A 22,184-nucleotide genomic window follows, 5' to 3' on the forward strand; every position below is an offset into this window, starting at 1 on the left:
TTTTTTCAGAGATTGAAAAGACCCCAAATCTCCCAGAATTTTTTTTTTCTTAATGTTCTGGGAAAAAGTCAGAATTCTGACTTTTTTCTCAGATTTTTTTTTTTTCTTCAGTGGCCCTAATCCTCTTCCGTACATTTCTTATAATGTCACAGGTGAGAAAATGTGTTTGCTCCTTTTGAAATGTAAATGTAGATGTAGTTTAGAATAGAATAGAATAGAAAAATACTTTATTTATCCCAGGCCTGGGAAATTATTGATATTTAGTTGTACAGGAACGTAATTTTAGGACATGGTTTTACACATCAGAAGATGAAGAAAACCTTGCAGTGACTTGGACTCAAATGAGACACCCAATAGCCAGCAACTGCACCGTAAAAAACAAGTGTTGATATCCGATTATAACTAATTATCAGATGTAGCAGCTAATGATCAGTCACTATTAGTTCTAACCGCTGTAATAGCATTAATTGCTGGAAAACAGCAGCAACCTTTAAGCTTGCTGGCACATGATAATGCCTATAATACACAGTCCCAAAAGATCAGCATCTGCTATGTCCAGACTAACCACTGGAGAGAAAAGATTTGGCAGAGCTTCGTTTGTCCTCAGAAAGCACAATAAAAGTGAGTGCTGTAAACCTGCTGGAGGCCGCCATCACAGAGTGAGGCAGCAGTGCAACACTCCACAGCTCAGTATAATGCTGTGTGATAACAACAGATACTTACATATAGTGGAGCTTGTTGCGGATTCAGTCTCATGGTGCTCGACTCTAGGGGAAAAAAAAACAAAAAAACAGTTGAAATGCTAGCATTCATCATGCAGGAGAAAGTATATCAGAACAACAAAAAGTGAACTTCACAGTGCTGCTGCTGCTCGGAAAAAAAATTAATGTAATTATTAAAAAGACCTCCGACATGTCACAATGACTAAAACGAACCAAACAACTCCATTAATATATTCATTCAGGAAAAGAAAAAATATGAAACTATAGAAGTTATTTGAAAAATTATACTAAAAAACACAACAGAATGCCCCATCCTTCTGCACACTTTGAGGCTAACACTCCTCTTCCCACAGAATGACAAAACATGGTAATAAAGTGCTTTACCTGCTTTATCTTAGGTACGCTTTACAGCTGTGCCATATTTTGTGTCTGCATCAATATTGCAATATGCCCAAAGTCAAATCATAGAAATGACATAACAGATTTGAACGCCACCTGAAGCAAAAACTATATTGTTTGCCTTTGTTGGTGTTATGCCATTTGAGAAAAGTTCCAAAGCAGGGACAAATCACTGATGCCATAACTTTTCCCCTAATAATACGATAAATAAACACAGTTACAAAGAATGTTTTTAAAACATGATCTGGCTGCTTGACAATTGGTAGAATATCACCTGGTACCTACTGTTGCCACCAACTGTCCATCTCAAAGTTGTATAAAAAAATTCAAAGCACAAGTTGAAACAGAGGAATATAGTGCAGCACACACCTGAAAAGCTGCTGTTTGATTTCCCAGATGACCAAAAAGTGAAAACATGGCAGTGGGGATAAAAGAAGTGTTGGGTTTTGAGGCCTCAATGAGAGATGTCCAGTATGTATAATGACCATGTGGTGAACAAGGTGAAGGCTGCTGCCCTGACAAGTGGACGAGGCTGCAGTGCTTTGACCACAGACTGCATCTTTCAGTTGTTTGTTTCCCCTTTTTTTTCTTTGGCAATACATATCACACAAAAACAAAATATATATGTCAGTTTTTTTCCAACATCATGCCGCCCCGTGCTACATACACTTCAATACTAGCAGTAGTTATTCTCACTATTATCAGCGGAGTGTGAGGGTATTAAGACTTCACAACAGCTGCACTGTGGTGGCGCTCAGCTGTCTTTTCTACGACTCATTAGATCAACATTGTCCAGCAGCTCTGGAGTGTTGCAAGTATAGAGATATCAGTTGATGGCACGGGCAATACTCTGTGTTACTGTGGAAACGGTAAGCACATTTAATTTCACTCATTTTAGCCTTCTCGTCTCCTCTGTCCTCTTTTCTCCTGCCTGTGACGCTGACATCAATCTTGGCATGCCATCATGAAGGATGTCTGAATTTCTAACATGCATCTCAAGGACAGAGGCTTGCTGGTACACCTATGACGAGGAAGCACAGGTGTATTCTTTGCAGGGGTTTCTGCACCTATGACATAAAAGATGTAGGACACAGCTAAAATACACAAACTATGCTGGGAGCAGGACTGACAAATGTATAACATTTATCACTCAATCATAATATATGTCGCTCCTGATGAGTATCTGTGTGTCATACTTTACAGGTGTTGTGTTAAATAAGAAAATAAAATGTACATCTGTACATTCTTGTCACATTCTGCCACATCAAGTGAATTAGAAGTAAATATATACTGTGCATTATCACGGACACTATTCTGCTCATCTGACAGATCATAAAGTGCAGCTGTACTGTAAAAAAAACAAAACAATGGAACAATGATACAGCTGGGCCACTAACGTCAGTTTAAAACAATAGGTAAGAGAGGTAAGGATGTCTCATTTTGTTGAATAGCGGTTGCCTCAGCTCCTCTTTCCTCATGTCTTTTTCTCTCCTCCTCCACTCACATCTCTGGTGGGAGGGACATGAGGACAGGAATCCAGGAAAGAAATGAGGATACACAAACTGAGACACAAAGAAAGTCTGGCTATGTCAAACTCGGTTTGAGATACATTGCTTTACAGTCCTGGAGAGAAGCAGGTGGAAAAATGTCAAGTCGGCACATGGCAGCAACTGACAAGCTAAAGAAACCGATTCTTTGGTACAGCTTGAAGACAGTCACTGTAAGATGAGCATATCACATCATGTTCTTCAAGTCAGCAGTGTGTATAACTGGCTCACTGTTCAAACCACGGCCTAATTACAGACATGTCACAAGGACAGAACTGGCTCACCACTAGTTCCAACATATGCACTGATGTGGTTGGTCCTTTCATGGACAGGAAACAGGAAGTCAGTGGAAAACAGAGGAGCCTTTACAAGTTCTCCTCACATACTCGAAAGGACAAAACAAGCCTCCTCCACATACACATGCACACACATACACACAATCTGATTGTGTGTGTGACAAAGACAGACACAAAGTTAGACAGACACTTGCCTGTTAGAGCTGAATTCAAATGAGGTTTCAAGATTACATGATGTATTTAAACGAGATGTAAATAATTCTGTGACTACAGAGAAGACCCTCCTCGCTTTGGACATTATTGTCTCTGTAGTTATGAGGTAGTCTTAGAAACAGACTTCTGAGATCGGAGTGAAGTACAGGTCTGTAACTTGCCATGTGCAAACTGTAATTTCCATCTGCTTAGCCCAGAATCTTTGTGCTTGTGACTGTCAACAAGGCCCAGCACTGATTTGAGGAGTTTTAAAAGTCTGATTAAATTTTGAAATTAGGCTTCATCAAAACCATGAAGAGAGAATCTGTTCTCAAATCACAGCTGCAGACAAGCTGCGAGATGAGATAACAGCAGGACACTGGGGAAAACACAGTATTATTATTCAGCTGTTGTCTGGCTTCCATTGTCATTAGATGAATTTGGGAGTGATTTATGCCCACCCAGACTTGTAACGTTTCTGAATTGACAAGTTCTGCCTTAAGGACAATTCAGAATTTCCATTTATGCATGATGCAAATTTCGGCATCTGTCTACGATTGTCCACACGGACCCGTTTGGCCGTCCATAAACCAGCATTTAAAGTAGCTTTTAACAGACTGCAGCAGTCATGGATAGTCAGGAAATCAAATGATATTTATTTATTTTATTTTTTTTCGCTGACCATGTAATTTGGTTTTGAAATTCAGACTTGGGTAAGGAGGATCACTCTGTAGAAACGTTAAGATTGTTGGACTTAAGAACAACAGATCCTCTTGTCCTTCTGTCTGTCTGGCTGTAGATATAATCCTCAACCCCCTGTGAAATGCCTGTATGTGTTATATATGTGTATGTGCCTGCTACTTAGGCCACATTCTGTCTCATCCCACAGCAGGGGTTTATTAGAGATGAATCTGTTCTCAAAGCCCACCGACAGTCACAGTCTCAGAGAATAAGGACTCACTCACAGAGAGCAGTAAACAGAGCAGCTATGGCCACTGTCAGGCAGCAGAAGCATGTACGACGTCAGTTCAGTTAAATGCATTCAACCGGCATTGGATCCATTCAAATCAGACAGCTTGACGTTAGTTAAATTAGTATTGTTGCAATTTACATAACATAGAGGTCCAACCTAGGCCTGCTACACCACTGCTGTTGTTATATGTGTTCTTTCCACTGCACTTGCCATGTTCAGTCCTCAGGGTGGAGCCGCTCCAGACATCCATCTGATCATTGGGCTGTATGCTCTCCATGAAACTAAACTATGAACATTACGGCAACACGGTGTGGATCTGAGTTTAATTTTGGTAAGAAGTCACGTGATTCTGAATGGTCACCCACATAAAGACCACATTCATGTGAAAACTGAGTCATTTCAGAGTCTCGTCCAATCAAAGGTGGGTTGTGAAGGTGGCTCAGCTGGGTTGACCAATGTGTTGGCCTGAGTGGGTTAATATTTTAGACTTCCACCCAATGCTGTAAAATGACCTAAAATATGTGTCAAAAGAAACATAAACTAGACAAAAGTACACAGACGTGTGACATGAAAACACTGAATGCTATAGGCTACAGACCGCTGCAAGATCTCAACCTAGCTGAATGCCTCTAATTGACATCACACCCCTTCACTATTCAAACGTCAAATAACAGAAAATGTTTCAGAACAATGCTTGGACAATATATGGCAAGGAGCCCTGAAGCTGTTCCTGAAACTCATGGTGGAACAACACCTGCATGTTGTGGTTACTTCTTTCACGATATATGAAAATGTGAGAACATCGCAGACAAATGCAGATTAAATCAGTGCAAAAACACACTCCAGTAAATATACATACACAGTCATGGAAAAATTATTAGACCACTCTTGTTTTCTTTGATTTCTTGTTCATTTTAATGTCTGGTACAACTAAAAGTACATTTGTTTGGACAAATATAATGATAACAACAAAAACAGCTCATAAGAGTTTAATTGAAGAGCTGATATCTAGTTATTTTCCATGGTTTTCTTGATAATAACCAAAATCACTTCAGTTCTTACATCAGTAGTTATGGCATTGTACTGCCAAAAACAGTGCTTTTAGATATTCCATGTTTTCTTTTTTAGTCACATGATGCACACAGGAGTTAGTACTTGATTGCATAAACATTGTTTTTGATGACTGCAGCCATGCGTCTTGGCATGCTCTCCACCAGCTTCTGACATTGTTCTGCTGTCACAGCAGCCCATTCCTGTTGCACAAATTCAAACAAATTTGCTTTTTTTTTGGGCTTGTGGATCTCCATTTTGCGCTTGATGATATACCATAGGTTTTAAATTAGATATAGATCAGGTGATTGAGCAGGCCAAGGCATGGTTCCAATGTTCTGGTTCTCCATCCAGGCTTGAACTGACCTTGCCGTGTGGCAAGGGGCATTGTCTTGTTGGAGAATCCAATCATTGAAGGCAGCAAAGAGTTTTCAGGCTGATGGAAGAAGACTGTTTTCAAGAGTAGTCCTGTACATGACCTGGTTCATTTGCCCTTCACACAGTTGGATTTGCCCTGTTCCACCCATACTGAAACAACTCCAGATCGTCACTGATCCACTCCCATGTTTTACTGTAGGGGTAAGACAGTCTGGTCTGTAGGCTTCTCCAGGCTTCCTCCTAACCAGTAAGTTGGCTGGAGTGGGCATCAACTGAAAAGTAGATTCATCACTGAAGAGAACCTTAGTCCAATCATCCATCCATCCATCCATCCATTATCTATACACCGCTTAATCCTCACTAGGGTCGCGGGGGGGCTGGAGCCTATCCCAGCTGACTCAGGGTGAAGGCANGCCATGCGTCTTGGCATGCTCTCCACCAGCTTCTGACATTGTTCTGCTGTCACAGCAGCCCATTCCTGTTGCACAAATTCAAACAAATTTGCTTTGTTTTGGGGCTTGTGGTTCTCCATTTTGTGCTTGATGATTTACCATAGGTTTTAAATTAGATATAGATCTGGTGATTGAGCAGGCCAAGGCATGGTTCCAATGTTCTGGTTCTCCATCCAGGCTTTAACTGACCTTGCCGTGTGGCAAGGGGCATTGTCTTGTTGGAAAATCCAGTTATTCAAGGCAGGAAAGAGTTTTCCAGCTGATGGAAGAAGACTGTTTTCAAGATCCACCCCCATGTTTTACTGTAGGGGTAAGACAGTCTGGTCTGTAGGCTTCTCCGGGCTTCCTCCTAACTAGTAAGTTGGCTGGAGTGAGCATCAACTGAAAATTGGATTCATCACTGAAGAGAACCTTAGTCCAATCATCAACAGTCCAATCCTTGTGATCTCCAGCAAAGAGTAACTGGGCTTTCCTCTGCCTTTGGTTGATGAAGGGCTTCTTCTGTGTCCTGTGTGACTTCAGACCAGCTTCAAGAAGTCAGTTTCCAACTGTCCTTGCCAAACAAGTCACATTTCTCGACAATGCCCACTCATTTTTAAGGTCACTTGGAGGTCTGATGACGATTCATGACACAGGAACAGATGAGTACACGGTCATCTTGTGGGGTAGAAAGACATTTCCTGCTGCAACGAGTTAGCAATTTGGTAGTACCATGTTTGGTTTGTTTTTTCTTGGTGTAATGAACGGCTATCTTGGAGATCTTCAGTTTTTTCGCTACCTGTCTCTCAGTCATTTCAATTTCCAGCAGTGCCAAGATGACTGCCTTTGTGGCTTCACATAATTCTTTTGTTTTCGGCATTACGTGAGAGCTGACAACTTCTTACTTGCGCTACGACTTGAAAGTAAGCAGGAAACCATTCTAGGCCTTTACATGTGCAGTGCTGCTTATGACATGAAATGGCCTCTCACATCACCGAAAACAATTCACACAGTCTGCAAAATTTTCTCTTCATCTTTATGTCGCAGTGCAAACATAAAGTGGCGAACTGTGTTTCTCCTGGATTGGTACTTTTGTATGTAAAACAGCCAAATCTCACTTTCAAAAACACCAACGTGAGCCTGACCAAAAGAACAAAGAGTACTTGGCACTGCCCTGACACACATTTCAGGCTGCACTGGACTGTGATTTGTGTTCACAAATAAAAAGTCCAGAGTGCTGTATGAGGGAATGGAGCAGCAACCTGCTGACACTAAAAATTAAACTATGTTGCTTACACCATTCTCTTTACCACAGGGTAACACTAGTGCACTATTTATTGTTTTACAAATGCCTCTACATCCAGGGATGGCAGCAAAGACACCTTCTGACCTTTGTGTTCAAGGCAGAGATGCAAACCAGTTTTATGGTGTCTTTTTATAAATCAGGCCCCGCCAGCTCTAAACATAGGACAGAGCAGAGATGGAAACTTGAGCTGTGATCTATTCATGATCAAATCCTGTAGAATTTATGAGGCACCTTAGGGCTGAACATTATGCAAATAAAATCAAAATAACTAAATAATGACAGGAACTGTGATATAAGTCACAATTTTAGAGAATTTAAAAAAAAAAAATCATTTTCCACTGGAAAAAAAATATGAATACATGATAAAAGTGATTTTTTTCTGTGGTCATTGTCATACAACCATATTGCCTTATGTCTGGAGTATACATGTCTGCTGCTACATCATCTCCCTGATGCTGCTACCTGTAAATAGACAACATGCATCTTAGTTTCTCTTTCTAATCTTTTGTATCTATATATATATTTTTTTGTTTGTTTTTTATTTATACTCTGTATTATGTATATGGGAGTGTGCAAACGAGACAATTTCATTGCCCCGTGTCAAAGAGCTGTTTGGTTTTTTTTTTTGCTGTGCATATGACAATATCTATCTATCTATCTATCTAGCTATCTATCTATCTATCTATCTATTGCAGCTGCTCCAATTTGGATATTGCCTTGGCCTTTTTGCCATTTCAATAATATTTTAAATAACTGTTGAACTCGTAGTTCGTAGATTTCTCTGAACATCGTAGACTATTTACAGCAACACAGCTTGCAAATCAGCACCACAGAGATCGACGGGTTCAGCTGCATATACAGGCTGCTATTAGTACTACTAGAGCTAATTTACTTTGATATGACGCATAATAAACTATGTAGAGAAGAAGAGTGTAACTATAATGGAACAACAGAGAAACAACTACAGGTCGGTTTCCTGTCAGACTCAGTAATGAGTGAAGGTTTGTTGTCTCTTCCTGTAAATACTGCAGCAGATGTCACTCTGCTGGCTATAAGTTTTAGAAATCCAAACGGTTTCCAAAACACATGTGGTGTGACCACTCTTCACCATAGTGTTCATTGTCATTTTGTGCTTTTGTTTGACTCTCCACACTCCCTATTTTTACTGTGTGTGTGTGTGCTTGCTTTCCTTGATGTGGTTGACATGTGTCATCTACTTAACCCTGCTCCAGCACCCTGATTGGGTGATGACTGCAGGTAATGGCAAAAAAAAAAAAAGAAAGAAAAAAGATTGCTGACCCATCAGGTGATGGGTCTACTTTTTTTCCCCACAACCATTGTATGTGTTTAGATCCTGATACATCTAATTTCTCTGGGTCACAGAGCTTTTCTATCATCCAAAAACTATTAAAACACGTTGGTGCACCACAGTGTTGCACTGGATAAATGTTAAATACAATCCCACACTCAGTCCCACGTACAATGTTCTGCTGCCACAAATAGTCACAAAAGCACCAAATGTGGATGAATTCAGTGGAAAACAGTCCAACAAATACACTGTTTCTTCCGGTTTAATAAATGTCAGCTATAAACTACAGCAAGCAGCTGTTTTAGGAAATTATTGAGCCTTTTTTAAAAGTTAAAATACTGGTAAGATTTATGCACATGAAGGCTGACAATTTACTGTTCCATGACCTCCATCCATCCTGTAATCTACAAATGTCAATTTTGAAAAAAGGTTGGAGCAGAGCTACAGGTTAACCAGAGGAAATTTTGACATCATAAAAGGCAGACTAAACCTCTGTCTCTGTTGGAGTAAGCTGCTGGAATCCTTAACATACATGGACATACTATACAGACCATAGGCTAGTATGTGGGCTAGTATCAGCATACTTGAGTGCCATGATAAGTGGTATGCCACTTAAGATGGCGGTGATCATTGACTGTGCTGAAACATGAGCTTAAGATAACCTGGAGAGACATGGGATCAGTCACAGCAGCCACATTTGTGCTGCTGAGCACTTGAACCAGGTAGGAGCTAAGTATGTTCCACATCAGAAAAATGCCAACACAGTACACTCAGTCTGCTCCTTTCCTAACACAGTGTTGAAGTGTCATTTACACATTCTCAGGACATCACACAACTTTGAAATGCTTGTGTGTCCTACTGTTACTGTAATGGCAGAAACTGAATGGCTGAACATCAGCTCTTCCTGATGGGACCCACGAGAATAAGATCCATATCTGATATTGTCAAGATAAATACTGAAATACAATTATGCTATAATCTTGATTGTTGTGGATAGATGAGGTGATTTTTGGTGTTTGTGTGGCAAAGAGCATTGTGGGCCAGCACAACAAAAATCTTTTGAGCTGAATTATTTGAGTTGGTGTTGTCACGGTACTAAAATTGTGACTTCGACACGATGCCTGCCTAAATATATTGACATCGATACTTAAACAAGAGCACAGGAAAAACCATAGACTGTATAAAAGATGGACGTCGCTACTGTGACGTCACCCGTTGGTTTCTGCACTGAGAAAATGAAGTCAGGGTTTTGCTACTTCCTGGTTGACATCTTGGATTTTTGGAGCCAGTGACGCAAAAATCGTCGGAGGGGGGCAGAGCCATAGGAGCAGTGATTGGTCAGACAGATTGAGAGGCGGGCCCTCTCTGCCCGCCCACATTTAACGCCTTCTGCTCGCTTAGTCGGTATCGTCGCTGCCGACTGTCAATCAAGCCAGCCACGCCCCTCCCTGCAAAATTTTGACGATTTTTAAAAATTCAGTATTAATTTATTTTCAGATTGGCCACCTGATCTCTGGATTTGACCATGAGAACTAATAAGAAAAAAATCCTGAGCTGTAGGAATGCAGTATTTCTTGATCTGTGATCACGTCTTTTCCAATTCAAGTCTATGGGAGCCAGGGCTTTTTGGAGCCAGCAGCTAGTGGACGTAGTGATACTGCAGGTTTTTGACACTTCCGGGTTGGCTTCATTTTTCAGGGCCTGTTGCTACGTCCATCTATTATACAGTCTATGGAAAAAACCTAAAACATCAGTAAAAACAATGAAACAATATATGACAGACTAGCTTTTGTTGTTTTTTTATAGATTAACCATTTCAATGCAAGTGGAGACAATGGAGGATGTGAAAAGAATAACAACAATAATATATGATGGATCAGTTGCACCACAGTGTTTTTTTAACATTTTAAAATTCAATTCAAGATCCACCCAATACATTTTCACTTCTCTCCACTTTCACGACACACTGCTGTATAGAAAAGGTGAAACGGTGATGGATTCCAATAGGCTTTAGTGCACATCTTTCTTCATTTATCACTGGTGCTGTTGATCTGCATACTCGTGAGTTCCTGATTTTTAGAGGCTTACAGTAACATTAGTCAATGTTGCCAGTCTGAACACTATGTATGAGTGTGTGTGTGTTGTATACAGAGATGTTTGGTAAGTTAGCTAAAAAGGCAAAACCAAATCAAACAGTTATCACTGATCTTTACTGCATCATCCAACTCTGATAGTCAAAAAAAGTTTGCTTGTCACAAAATGAGATCACCTGTTTGACTTATAATTAAGGGTATATGTAACAATTGTATCAATCCCATTTGCTAATCTGTTGCTCTTTGACTCTTTCAAACAAGTCAACATGTCTGTTGGAGAGATGTCTTGCCAAGTTGGACGTGCTGGCTCTCTCAGTCTGCATAGCCTTTAAACATATTTTACACAGTGCATTGTGGTGTCTATGGCCTCACCAAACTGTGGGCTGTAAGTGAAATACTGTAACATTCTGATTTCTGTGTCTGTTTCACAAACAATCGATGGATAATCAGCAACTTGCAGTAGGAAAGGCACAAGTGTGTCCCTGTAAGTCATGACACAGTGATAACCAACATGAGCCAGAACCAGGACCCTGAAACTGAAGAAGACAAATGAAGCTCAGCCATCATTGATTTAATCATCTACACTTGTGATTTCCACCTGACACAAGTCAAGATGTGTCACTGAAATTACACTTCTTTTTGTCATGAGAAATATATGTCGCTCAAAACAGCGGGAGGTGACATAAAGCTCATACATGAGCCTCACTTCAGAAAGGGAGAGAGAGGAAGGAAGAAACACCCTTATGCTTTCAACTGTGGTACACATATATGTGTCCCACCCCCACAATATCTGAAAAACAGAATAAGAGATGTGTACAGATTGATTCATATTATATTATTTAGACAAGTAATTTCAGAATAAGTTTAGAAATCTGTCAGAAAGCATGTGTATTCATTTCTCTCTCTCTCTCTTTTTTTTTTTTTAAATAACAAATTGATAGATGAAGTGTAAGGTACTGTAGATACACTGCTTCAACAGGAAATACACCACCACTGTGAGTCGAACACACATAAAGACTGCTGGGCCACATTTGTGCATGCAAAAATGCAAATGCACATTTGGCTGTGGTAAGAGGAGCAGAGAGGGGGCATGTTTCCACAACTTGTTGTAATTATGTGTTATACAACTGAATGCTGACTTTGGCTGTTCTTTTACAGAGAAGTACAGCACAAGGCTAAGTCATCTGGCCAGAAGGTATGTCTGGTATGGAAGGAATGACACGGAGAAGGGTAAGGAGACTAAAAGAGAAAGGGAGAGAGAGTGGAAGGAAGAAACAAACTTCTGCTTTCAGCTGTGGCACACGGCAGCCATTCTACTCTGCTGTGCACAAAGCTGTACTGTCACTCACTTCCACTGGCTGCACACTGAAGTGGCAGCAGCTCCGGGTCTTATCACAACAAGCTATTGCAGCTATAGCTGCATGTTCAAACTGCTGCCAAAGCTCTACAGAGTTGCTCACAGGAAAAGATCAGCCTGCTTGGAAGCCACATTTGTTTCGGAGGTAATCTTGTACAACACCAACCATTTTACAGTCTCATTGCATCCATGCTCTTTCTAGCTGTGTTCTCTGCTACAGTGATGTATTGAAGTGCTGTCTTAAGTGGTATTTAATGTTTGATCTGGAAACAATGCTTCATATTGGCTGTTCCAGAAATAGTTCAAATTTATCGTTATTATCAGATTAAATCCCATTTTATTTGTCACATACACATTTGTACATAGTACAATGCATTGTGAAATGTTTTGTGTACCTGATCCAGCTTGTACACAAAGTGAGAGCACACACAGGAGGGAATGGTCAAAAAAACCCAAAAAAACAAAGGGCCTGCGTAGATATAGAGACAATATATACAGAAACTGTGTAACCTTATTTACAACCTGTAGTGTAAATATTTAAATATAAAGTGACTTCAGTGTTGTTGTGATGTACAAATATGTGTGTGAGTATAGAGTGTGCATATGTAGTAGTATGAATGAAATGTGTAAAGTGTGCATGTGCAAAAGGCATGTATGAATATGTGTGCAACATGCAGTATGAGTGTAATGTGTATGTTGTGGATGTGTGTCCAGTGAAGTCCTTGTTCTGGTTCTTGTTCAGGATGTGGAAGAAAAAAAAAGCTCCAACACATTCTTTCTGAGTTGGCCTTCAGACAGCGGAAGCGTCGACCTGAAGGCAGCAGGGAAACCAGTCTGTTTTCGGGGTTTCTGAGTGGCTTGATGATTTTCAAGGCTCTGGATCTGCACAGTTTATTGTAGATGTCCTGCAGGTGGGGGGGGAGGGTGGTTCTGATGATATGTTTTGCCAAGCGGACCACCCTCCTGAGGGCCAGGAAGTCCTATTTGGTGTAGCTGCCCATCCAGGTGGCGATGCTGCCCGCCAAGATACTCTCTATGATGCAGGTGTAGAAGTTGGTCAGCACCCTGATGGGGAGCTTGAATGCTGTTAGCCTTGAAACGAGCATGTTTAGATAGTCCACAAGAGAGCTGTTGATGTTCACCTGCATAGGTGTCGCTGTGTAGTCCGTGATGTTTCATAGTCCCGGCCACAGTCCTCTGGAGTTGGATAGTTCCACTTGTGTCTCCAGCTTCCTTCCGTTGTGGCGTTTGGCCTCCTTGACCGCTCTGCAGACATGGTATGCGGCAGACTTTTCCTCGCCCACGTTCCCAGTGATAACCCAATGTTGTAGGCAGCAATGTGGGACTTCAGGGCGTTGCGGATGGTTTTGTCCACCCACAGCTTCTGGTTGGGAAACATTCTGACGGTAATCTTTGGGAAGGTGTCATCAGTTAGCTTCCCAATCGCTTCCGTAAATACAGTGCATCCGGAAAGTATTCACAGCGCTGCACCTTTACCACATTTTGTTATGTTACAGCCTTATTCTAAAATGGATTAAATTCATTTTTCCCTCAAAATTCTACACAAAATACACCATTATGACAACTTGAAAAAAGTTTTTGGGAGATTTTTGCAAATTTATTAAAAATAAAAAACTAAGAGGCTAGCAAGGGCCTCATCCAGGTCAAAGACAGAAGTGTCCGTGTCTGCTTGAGGTGGAATATAAACGGCATTGAAGATGACCCAGGTGAACCCTCGTGGGAGGTAGAATGGGCAGCATTTTATTGTTAGTAGCTCAAGTTTGGTGAAGACAAATGGGAGAGGGGCACAACATTCCTGCTGTCACACAAGTTATTTGTTCACCATCAGACACACTGGGGCTAGCGCATCCTTCAGTGTTGTTGTTGTCCCACCTTGGCCAGGTGGGATTGGGGTGTAAGATATGTTGTGAGTAGTCTATACCAATATTTAAAAGCGTGTCTCTGTCGTATGTAGTTTCGCATCGTGTAGGCAAGGTCAGAAGCTTACAAAATAGTATAAAACAAGACAATATACAGAAGTAACACCAGGGCAGATACAACAGCAGTCGCACTCAGCACCACCATCTCCTACATGATGTCTCATTATGTCACTTGTTTAGAACAATTCCAGCCAAAAAAAAGCCTGTTGATCAAATAAAAAATCAGTGTACATCAAACTTTGGCACTGGTATGAATAATCTGGAGCTGATCTGTATGTATTTATGCATTAAGCTCATTTATCTTCAAACAGTGGACCCAACAGGTTAAACTGTTTTATTGTAATTCAGGTGGGGCTTCTACTTCTATCTCTCCCATCTCTAACTCCGCTTATTGTCCCATACCAACTAATACAGTCAAACTATCCCAGAAGCACAACCTGTTGTGACCGAGGGTGCCGTGGTGTTAAGAGTCTCGCATTCAATTTCATGTTACTCCAAAGCATCCTGTACAGATAACAACACACTCGATTCATCAATTAAAATGTGCTTGACAAAGAGAAAAATATTTACTTGTTTTAAAAAAAGAGGTGTGTTGTTGCCATATATGGTTAATTGGAGGCGTTTCTGAAGGCAAATGATCCAGAAAGTGCATGAGCATGGTGGTTAAGAACAAGTGGGATCTACCAACACTGACGACTTACTGATGTGCTTACGACCAACATAAGCACGTTTTCTAAATACGGATTTCTTTGTACTTATGCACATTCAAAATTTTATTTGTAAGACAGAATTTAGAACCTTTTCTACACACTGATGATAAATGAGGCCCCTGGACTCTTTCCAATCCATCAGTTTGCACGACCTGGTGGGTTTGATTCGGAAAATGAAGATATCCTCTAGCTCTGTGGATGTTATTCCATCGTCCCTGTTCTCAAAGGTTTTGTCAACTACTAGAACCACTGTGTTAGCTATTGTTAAGTCCTTCTTGTCTACAAGTTTTATCCCTTCCTATTTTAAGCAGGCTTTCATTCAGTTTATATGAAAGAAACCTATCTTAGACCCTGCTTTGCTCAAAAACTACCACTATTGTCACAGTTCTGGGGTCTTTGTTATTTTCTTTAAATTTACTGCCCTTGGGAGAAATGGTACATCAATATGGTGTTGCATATCATTTATATGTGGATGATATCCAGCTCCACTTTTTGCTCAAACCTACTGAGCATTTCAGGTTATCTAGGCTCCTTAACCGCTTTAATGCTAGTAGGGTCTGGATGGCAGAAAACTCTCTGTAGCTTAATGCTGAGAAGACAGAGGTTCAGGTTCCAGAAAAGGTTATCACTGTAATCACGCAAAATGTTGGGCATGTTTTCACTGCTGCTCACTCAAACCTGTGTAATTTAGGAGGAATCTTTGACAACTGCTTGTCATTTGACACCCATGTGAAGCACCTGATCAAATCTTGTTTTTTTCCATTTGAGAAATATCAATAAACTGAGATCTGTAGTTTCAACTGTTGAGCTGGAGATAATTATACATGCCTTCATCTCATCTCGCATTAACTACTGGAATACACTTTTCTCCTCATTTAGTATTTCTGCTCTTAATCATCTACAAGCAATCCAGAACGCTGCTGCAAGACTACTAACTAGATCAAATAGACTCTCATATTACCACAATACTAAAATCCCTTCATTGGTTCTCTGTCACATACAGGATGCAGTTCAAAATTTGTATTATTACTTACAGAGCATTACACCTTCAGGCCCCTGCTTTTGAGGCCGTAGCACCTACATTTTGGAATGCTCTGCCTGCAGCCTTAGAGTTTGCTGAGTCCCTGGTTTCTTTAAAAGTCTCGCCTGTTTAGACAGGCATTGGGGTAACCTGTATGCACTAGCTCTGTATTTGCTTGTTGTTGTTGTGTACTGTGTTTTTCACTATGTATTGTGCAGTTTTGTACTTTTAACTTTGTGGCTTAAGTAGTCACTTTATTGTGATTTTATTTGTGTTTTTCTGTATTTTTTTATTGCCTTTGTAAAGCACTTTGTGATCTTTGTCTGTGAAAAGCACTTTGTAGTAGATGTTGCAGAAAAGGGTCAGTTTTATAAGTCAACTTCAAAGCAAATCTGAAACTATGCAGGAATTCACCAGAGTTTTTGCTGACTCTATACAGAGTATGTTTTTCTGTTTGTTTCATATGGTCTTCTCTTTTCTCTCTCTTTTTTTTTTGTAAAGTTATTTTGTGCCTTTATTGGATAGTGTTAGTGAGAGAGAGACAGGAAAGTAGGGGAGAAGAATGGGGGGAGGACATGTGGGAAAGGGTCATGAGCGGGATTCGAACTCATGACCTCCACACTGGGACTGCAGCCCTGCACATGGGACGCCAGCTCAACCAGGTGAGCCACAGCGGCGCCTTCTCTTTTCTCTTTTGGACAAAAATATCTAATTACCATTTTTCTGACAGATATTGTGATTGCAATTTGATTTGTAAATAAATGTTGTAAAGTGTTGATTGAGTTCAACATTTACTGTGTAATAGATCTGAAATATGTGATGGAGCATTACCACATGAGATACGAGTAAAAGTCACACAAGGAGGATGGCACAGATTTGTAAAACCACTGACAAGACAGATGAAACCTTGGGTTTCACATGCTGCATAATATGTAGCGCGCCTAAAAAAAGTATCAATCTCTGCAACACCGTAAAGCTTTATTTCTAATGTTATTTTGTGAAACATTTAGCTCCTATTGTACATTACCGATGTTGTATATTGCAGCCCCTGCTGCAAAACACAACACTGCACTGAGGTATATCGCAGTTTCAATAATATTTGGATGAATTCCTCAGCCCTACTCATATGTGACCTCCACAGTTTGGTAATAGCAGCCACTCAGCCACAACAGCATTTACACTGACAGAAAGACTGTTTACAGTGGATACAATGATATGCCAGGCAATTACTGTTTCACACATAATTACATACGCACCAAATTCCACAAGGATGTGATTAGTGGCATCCCTATGGGATATGACTCATCAGATTTCCCAGCAACCCTGTAGGGCCACAAAATTATCACTGTGATTAAAGATAGCTGTTCATGGTGCCAGCTCTTCCTCTTAAACAAGCCTCAGACAGAAAATGCACAGAATGCTCTCTACAGCACTAGCCTGGCGACACATTGGGGAAAAAAGAGCTGCTTTTACTTACTTACACACTTTGCTGATCTAATAGAACGAAACCTGTTGACAACCAAACTCCTGTCTCTCAGCAAAATTCATGAAACATGAGCTGAAAACTGGGACTAACATTTAACAGTCCAATAATTATCATTCCAGTTTATTCACACATGATGTGTTCATCTTCATGACATGTTCCATCTTTTCTTCAAGCCTGTCTGTCTTTGAGTGTGAAGTCACACACAGCGCATGTCCTCCTGCTGAAGCAAAGCCCTCCATGTGACTAATTCATATTATAAATGCAACCAAAAACTTTAAAAAAAAAAGCTTAAAATCCTAGTTTTTCAGACAGAATAAAGGGGCAGAATGATTTAGCGCTGTGGTGAAGATCGATTTACTTTGCTTTTGAATCCTGCTGGGATTTTCTTATCTTCTCCCTACATCCATGTGGATTTTCTCCAGCTCTCCCCAGTCTAAAGACATGCAGTGTTGGCATGAGGCGAACTTCTGTAGGTGTGAATCAGTGTGATTGTATCCATGTTGCGCCCCGCGTCTGCCCAATGTGAACTTGGGCTATAAATATATGAGGGAGTGTAGAGGGTGCATCATGGCAAGCCCTTCCAACATTTAATCAGGATCAGTAATAGCTATTATATTACAACATTCCTTTCTATCTTTTTTTTTTTTGAATAGCTAAATTCCCAACCAATATTTCCATAACAGCATTTTAACTAGTGGCATTTAATCAACAATTATTTGTTAACTAGTGAACATGTCCATTGTAGATATCTGCAACTTGATAACAACTAGTTAACTTATACCTCTGACTTCTCTTCAAACTCAGTTACAAATATTTTTAATTCAGTTTTGAGGTTTTATAGTTTAAAGTCGACATATCCCCAGATAAACTGTGACTAGTTGTAATTCTAATTAATGGTTTCTGCAACTCAATTCTCACTGATCGAAATGTTAAGTATTAAATTCTCACCTTCTGAAAATGTCAGGACTTCATATCAACAGTTCAGCTCTTGTTAGTAACAATGTTCAGAGTCTTACATTAGAGGAAATCAGAAATGGAATTCTAGAAATCTAAAATTAGATTTTGACGAGACAACATTACTTTTTTGATATGTCTGCTGTAATGTACTTTTGGATATCTAGAATTGCATTATAAATATCAGAACCTAGTGAAAGTAATCTGTAATTCCTTTAATATCTATTCAGAAATTCATTTTAGATATCAAATACTGTCTTTGTACATATCCACAATGATAAATATTGGCAAAGAATCTACTGATCAGGTAAGAAGGAAAGGCCAAAATGGTTTGTTGATATGTTGGCTATATCAGACACAAAATAGTTGATATCATCACAACACATAATAATATCTCTAACGAATAAATTAATTAGGGCGACATAATCTGAAATTGTCTGTTGATTGGTCGAACATATTGGAAATGTAGTTGTTAATATCTAAAATGGGAAATTACATTTCCATTAGTTACAATCTTTTTTCAACCTGTTCAAATTCAATTGTAGATATCATCCATCCATTATCTATACACCGCTTAATCATCACAAGGGTTGTGGGTGGCTGGAGTCTATCCCAGATGACTCAGGGTGAAGGCAGGTTCACCTGGACAGGTCACCAGTCTATCACAGGGCTACACAGACAACCAAGCACACTCACATTCACACCTACGGGCAATTTAATTAATTTTTGCCACTAGGGATTTCTCAATTGGAACAATAAGAAATCCATCCATCCATCTATTATCTATACACCACTTAATCCTCACGAGGGTCGTGGAGGCTGACTTAGGGTGACGGCAGACACCCTGGACAGGTCACCAGTCTATCACAGGGCTACACTTAGAGACAGACAACTAAGCACACTCACATCCACAACTACGGACAATTTAGAATCACCAATTAACCTCAAAATGTTTTTGAACCTTGTGGGAGGAAGCCAGAGAACTCGGAGACAACCCACGCTGCACGGGGAGAACATGCAAACTCCACGCAGAAAGATCCCGGATGTTCTCAGCGGGACACGAACCAGCGACCTTCCAGGTGGGAGGCGACGGTGCTAACCACCGCTCCACCTTGCAGTCTCTCAATTGTAAATATCCTTATCTAAAACTTAATTTTACGAGCGAAAAATGAATTACTGATATACATCAGTTTTGACTAATCAGAATTTTGCAATGTAATTTTTTTTTTTTTTGGGGGGGGGGTTGATATCAAGAAACCACCACAACAAACGGATATTTGGATATTTGGATATTTGGATATTGGGATATTCAGGTTCAGCCATAGTGGCTACGTTCATTTTTTTGGGGACTGGAACTATAGCATAGGACTTAAAGATGTGTGGGACTGTTTCCTGTGACAGACAGGTGTTAAAGATGTCTGTGTACACCTCAGCTTGCTGTTCTGCACAAGCTTTTAGGACTCTTGGTGCACACCTCAGCTTGCTGTTCTGCACAAGCTTTTAGGACTCTTGGTGCCACATGGTCAGGTCCCATAACCAGAGGTTCACCTGCTTCAGAGCCCTGAGGACCTGTATTTGTGTCACCTGAGTGTACAGTCTCATCTGGGTTGTGAGGAACCTTTAAGAGGATGTCTCTGTTGAGTTGGTCAAATCTGACGTAGAAACTGTTGAAATTGTTTGGTTGAGAGGCGTCCTGGATCACAGCTATGTTTGTATCCTTGCCACATGCTCCTCGTGTTTTCCCTATAGCAGCTCTCAAGCCTCTGGGTCTGGGTCTCTACGTCCTCTTGGCAGCCCTGATGGGTTTTTGGAGCTTGTATTAAGCATGTCTGTATTCCATTATATCCCCTGACTTAAAGGCTGTGCACCGGCTTTTGTGCTTAGTGTGTCTGTCCGCATTGAACTAAGGCTTCTGGTTAGAGAAGACACCATCAGTCCAGGAAGTGATGCAGATGGAGGTGTATCAGTCAAAACAGTCTACGTATACGTGTATATTATCAGTGCCTTTCTTAAAAACGTTCATCTCTGTCGCCTCCAAACAGCCCTGCAGTTCTGCTAATGCATCGTCAGTCCACAGCTCCAGAGTCCTGACTGTGAGTGAAATTGTATTTTGTGAGCAGCTTCCTGAACGCACAACTAGTTTTGAAATCTTCAAAGTAATTGATGTTTTTTTTCAGAGACGACTCCACTCCATGAGCGAAATATGGCACTGACGGTGTTTGGACGCACTGCATGCTGCACTTGTTGTCAAAGACATGAGCGCTGAATTGTCTCTTCTCTGATCCCTGTGTTGCTAAGGGAGAAGAACACCCTGTGCTGCTGTAACATTCTGAAGTTTGATAGCTTTCATGTGGAACAGTGTTATCAAGCGCGCTGGAATTACGCACGTCTATTCGGGAGTTTTTACTTCTCGAAAAGCGCACGGGGCTGGTTGCACTTTTCAGCGACAATGTCTGGGTCATCAAACGTACATATCTGGCTGACATTTTCACTGAGCTGAACAAACTTTGCAGTTCTATGCAAGGTCGCAATGCACATGCCATTCAGCTGTATGACAGAATGGAAGGCTTTCTCAAAAAAAATCAGAAGGTGGAGGGAGCGTGTCGGAGAGGGAATATTTTCCATGTTTCCATCAGTGGGACATTCTGCTGTGGTCTCGCCTCCTGTAATGCGTAATTCTTGCGCGCTTGGAGGTACTCGAGGGACAATTTCAGAATCAGAATCTCTTGTCATTGTACAAGAAAGCACAATGAAATTTGAGCATTTAGGAGCTACTTTTCTGAGGCTGACTTCTGGAGCAGGGATACAGTTTCCAATCGGAGACAACACAGCAGACAGTACACGCCTGACAGTGCAAGACTTTCTACAATTGGCAGAAAAAGCAATGATGAGCCTTTTGCCCTTTGCAACAACACATCTGTGCGAAAGTGGATTTTGCTCACTCACCTACCTGAAAAACAAATACAGGTCCAGACTGCAACCTGAGGCTGATATGAGCCTCTGCCTGACAACCTCCATCCATCCACGGTCAGGTCAGTTGTGTGCTACTCATCAGGGTCAGACATCTCACTACTGTGGGAGTATGTGTGCCATCCACAGATGTTTTGAGGACTCACTGCCCCTTCCATATGTATGTTTAAAATAAAAACATGAATCTGTCCATTATTTTAATAGCTCTGTGTCATATGCAAGGTGGATGTTTAGAAATGGCAGCAGCACAGCCACCCTGTTCCTTGCACATGTTTAAAATAAAAACATGAATATATGAACCTGTGTGTTATTTGAATAGCTTAAAATGGAATGCACAATAACAGGGTAGCTATGTTTGTACACAGCACTAGGCCCCAAGTTTAATGTAAAACACAATTACATACAATATATACAGTAAGGGTCCCTGCTCCAGCTCTCCATCAGTTTGGAGGTCCTTTGCCTGAAAAACGTTAAAGATCCCTGCTTTAGATCTTTGGTCTAACATGCTCCTGAGCTATTTTGGCATGTCTGAGGTTGTCAGGTTCAGTGCAAACATGCCTGTTGAGAGAACAACACTAAAATAAACAATGTTTAATGGAGATGGACACATAAATCAGGTCCTGCAGTTTCTGTAGGGCTTAGGGTTGGGTCATTTGGCTCATATGTTCCAATTTTCCAGCTGGCTACCATCAGTCCAACAGGGGGCATTTGCTAATTTTTGGCAATTTTGGAAACATTATTTCAATTAAGAAATACCCTCTACTCTTGCTTTCTGTCTAACACCAGACCAATCTGAAAACAGCTCCTCCTCTCTGTGCACAGACAATCAACATATGGAGAGGAATGACTGTTAGTGGCCTTTCCCCGCATAAAAGAATCAGTCCAGAGTTCACAAGTAGTTAGTATCATGGACACCTCTGCAAAAATTTTGTGAATAAGAAATAATTTAGTCTATCAGTTCTTAACACAGCAGTACCAATATGCAAGACCCAACTTTTTAATCAGGCTATTATATACATGTAAGGAGCCAGGTTACCTTTTCAGATTTGC

The 22,184-nt window shown here is 40.6% G+C and overlaps 1 protein-coding gene across 2 annotated transcripts in view; it reads right to left on the reverse strand.

Moving 5' to 3' along the window:
* LOC103373583 (uncharacterized) overlaps positions 1-22,184 on the reverse strand; it is a 95,255-nt gene that overhangs the window by 57,523 nt on the left and 15,548 nt on the right. For both annotated transcript variants that reach the window (XM_008303499.1, XM_008303498.1), the window contains exon 2: positions 724-767. In XM_008303499.1, the coding sequence (XP_008301721.1) occupies positions 724-756 (33 nt within the window). In that variant the 5' untranslated portion in view covers positions 757-767. The remainder of the gene's footprint in view (positions 1-723; positions 768-22,184) is intronic.

This window comes from Stegastes partitus, unplaced genomic scaffold (genome assembly GCF_000690725.1).
Source record: "Stegastes partitus isolate 25-593 unplaced genomic scaffold, Stegastes_partitus-1.0.2 Scaffold2019, whole genome shotgun sequence".
NCBI lineage: Eukaryota > Metazoa > Chordata > Actinopteri > Pomacentridae > Stegastes > Stegastes partitus.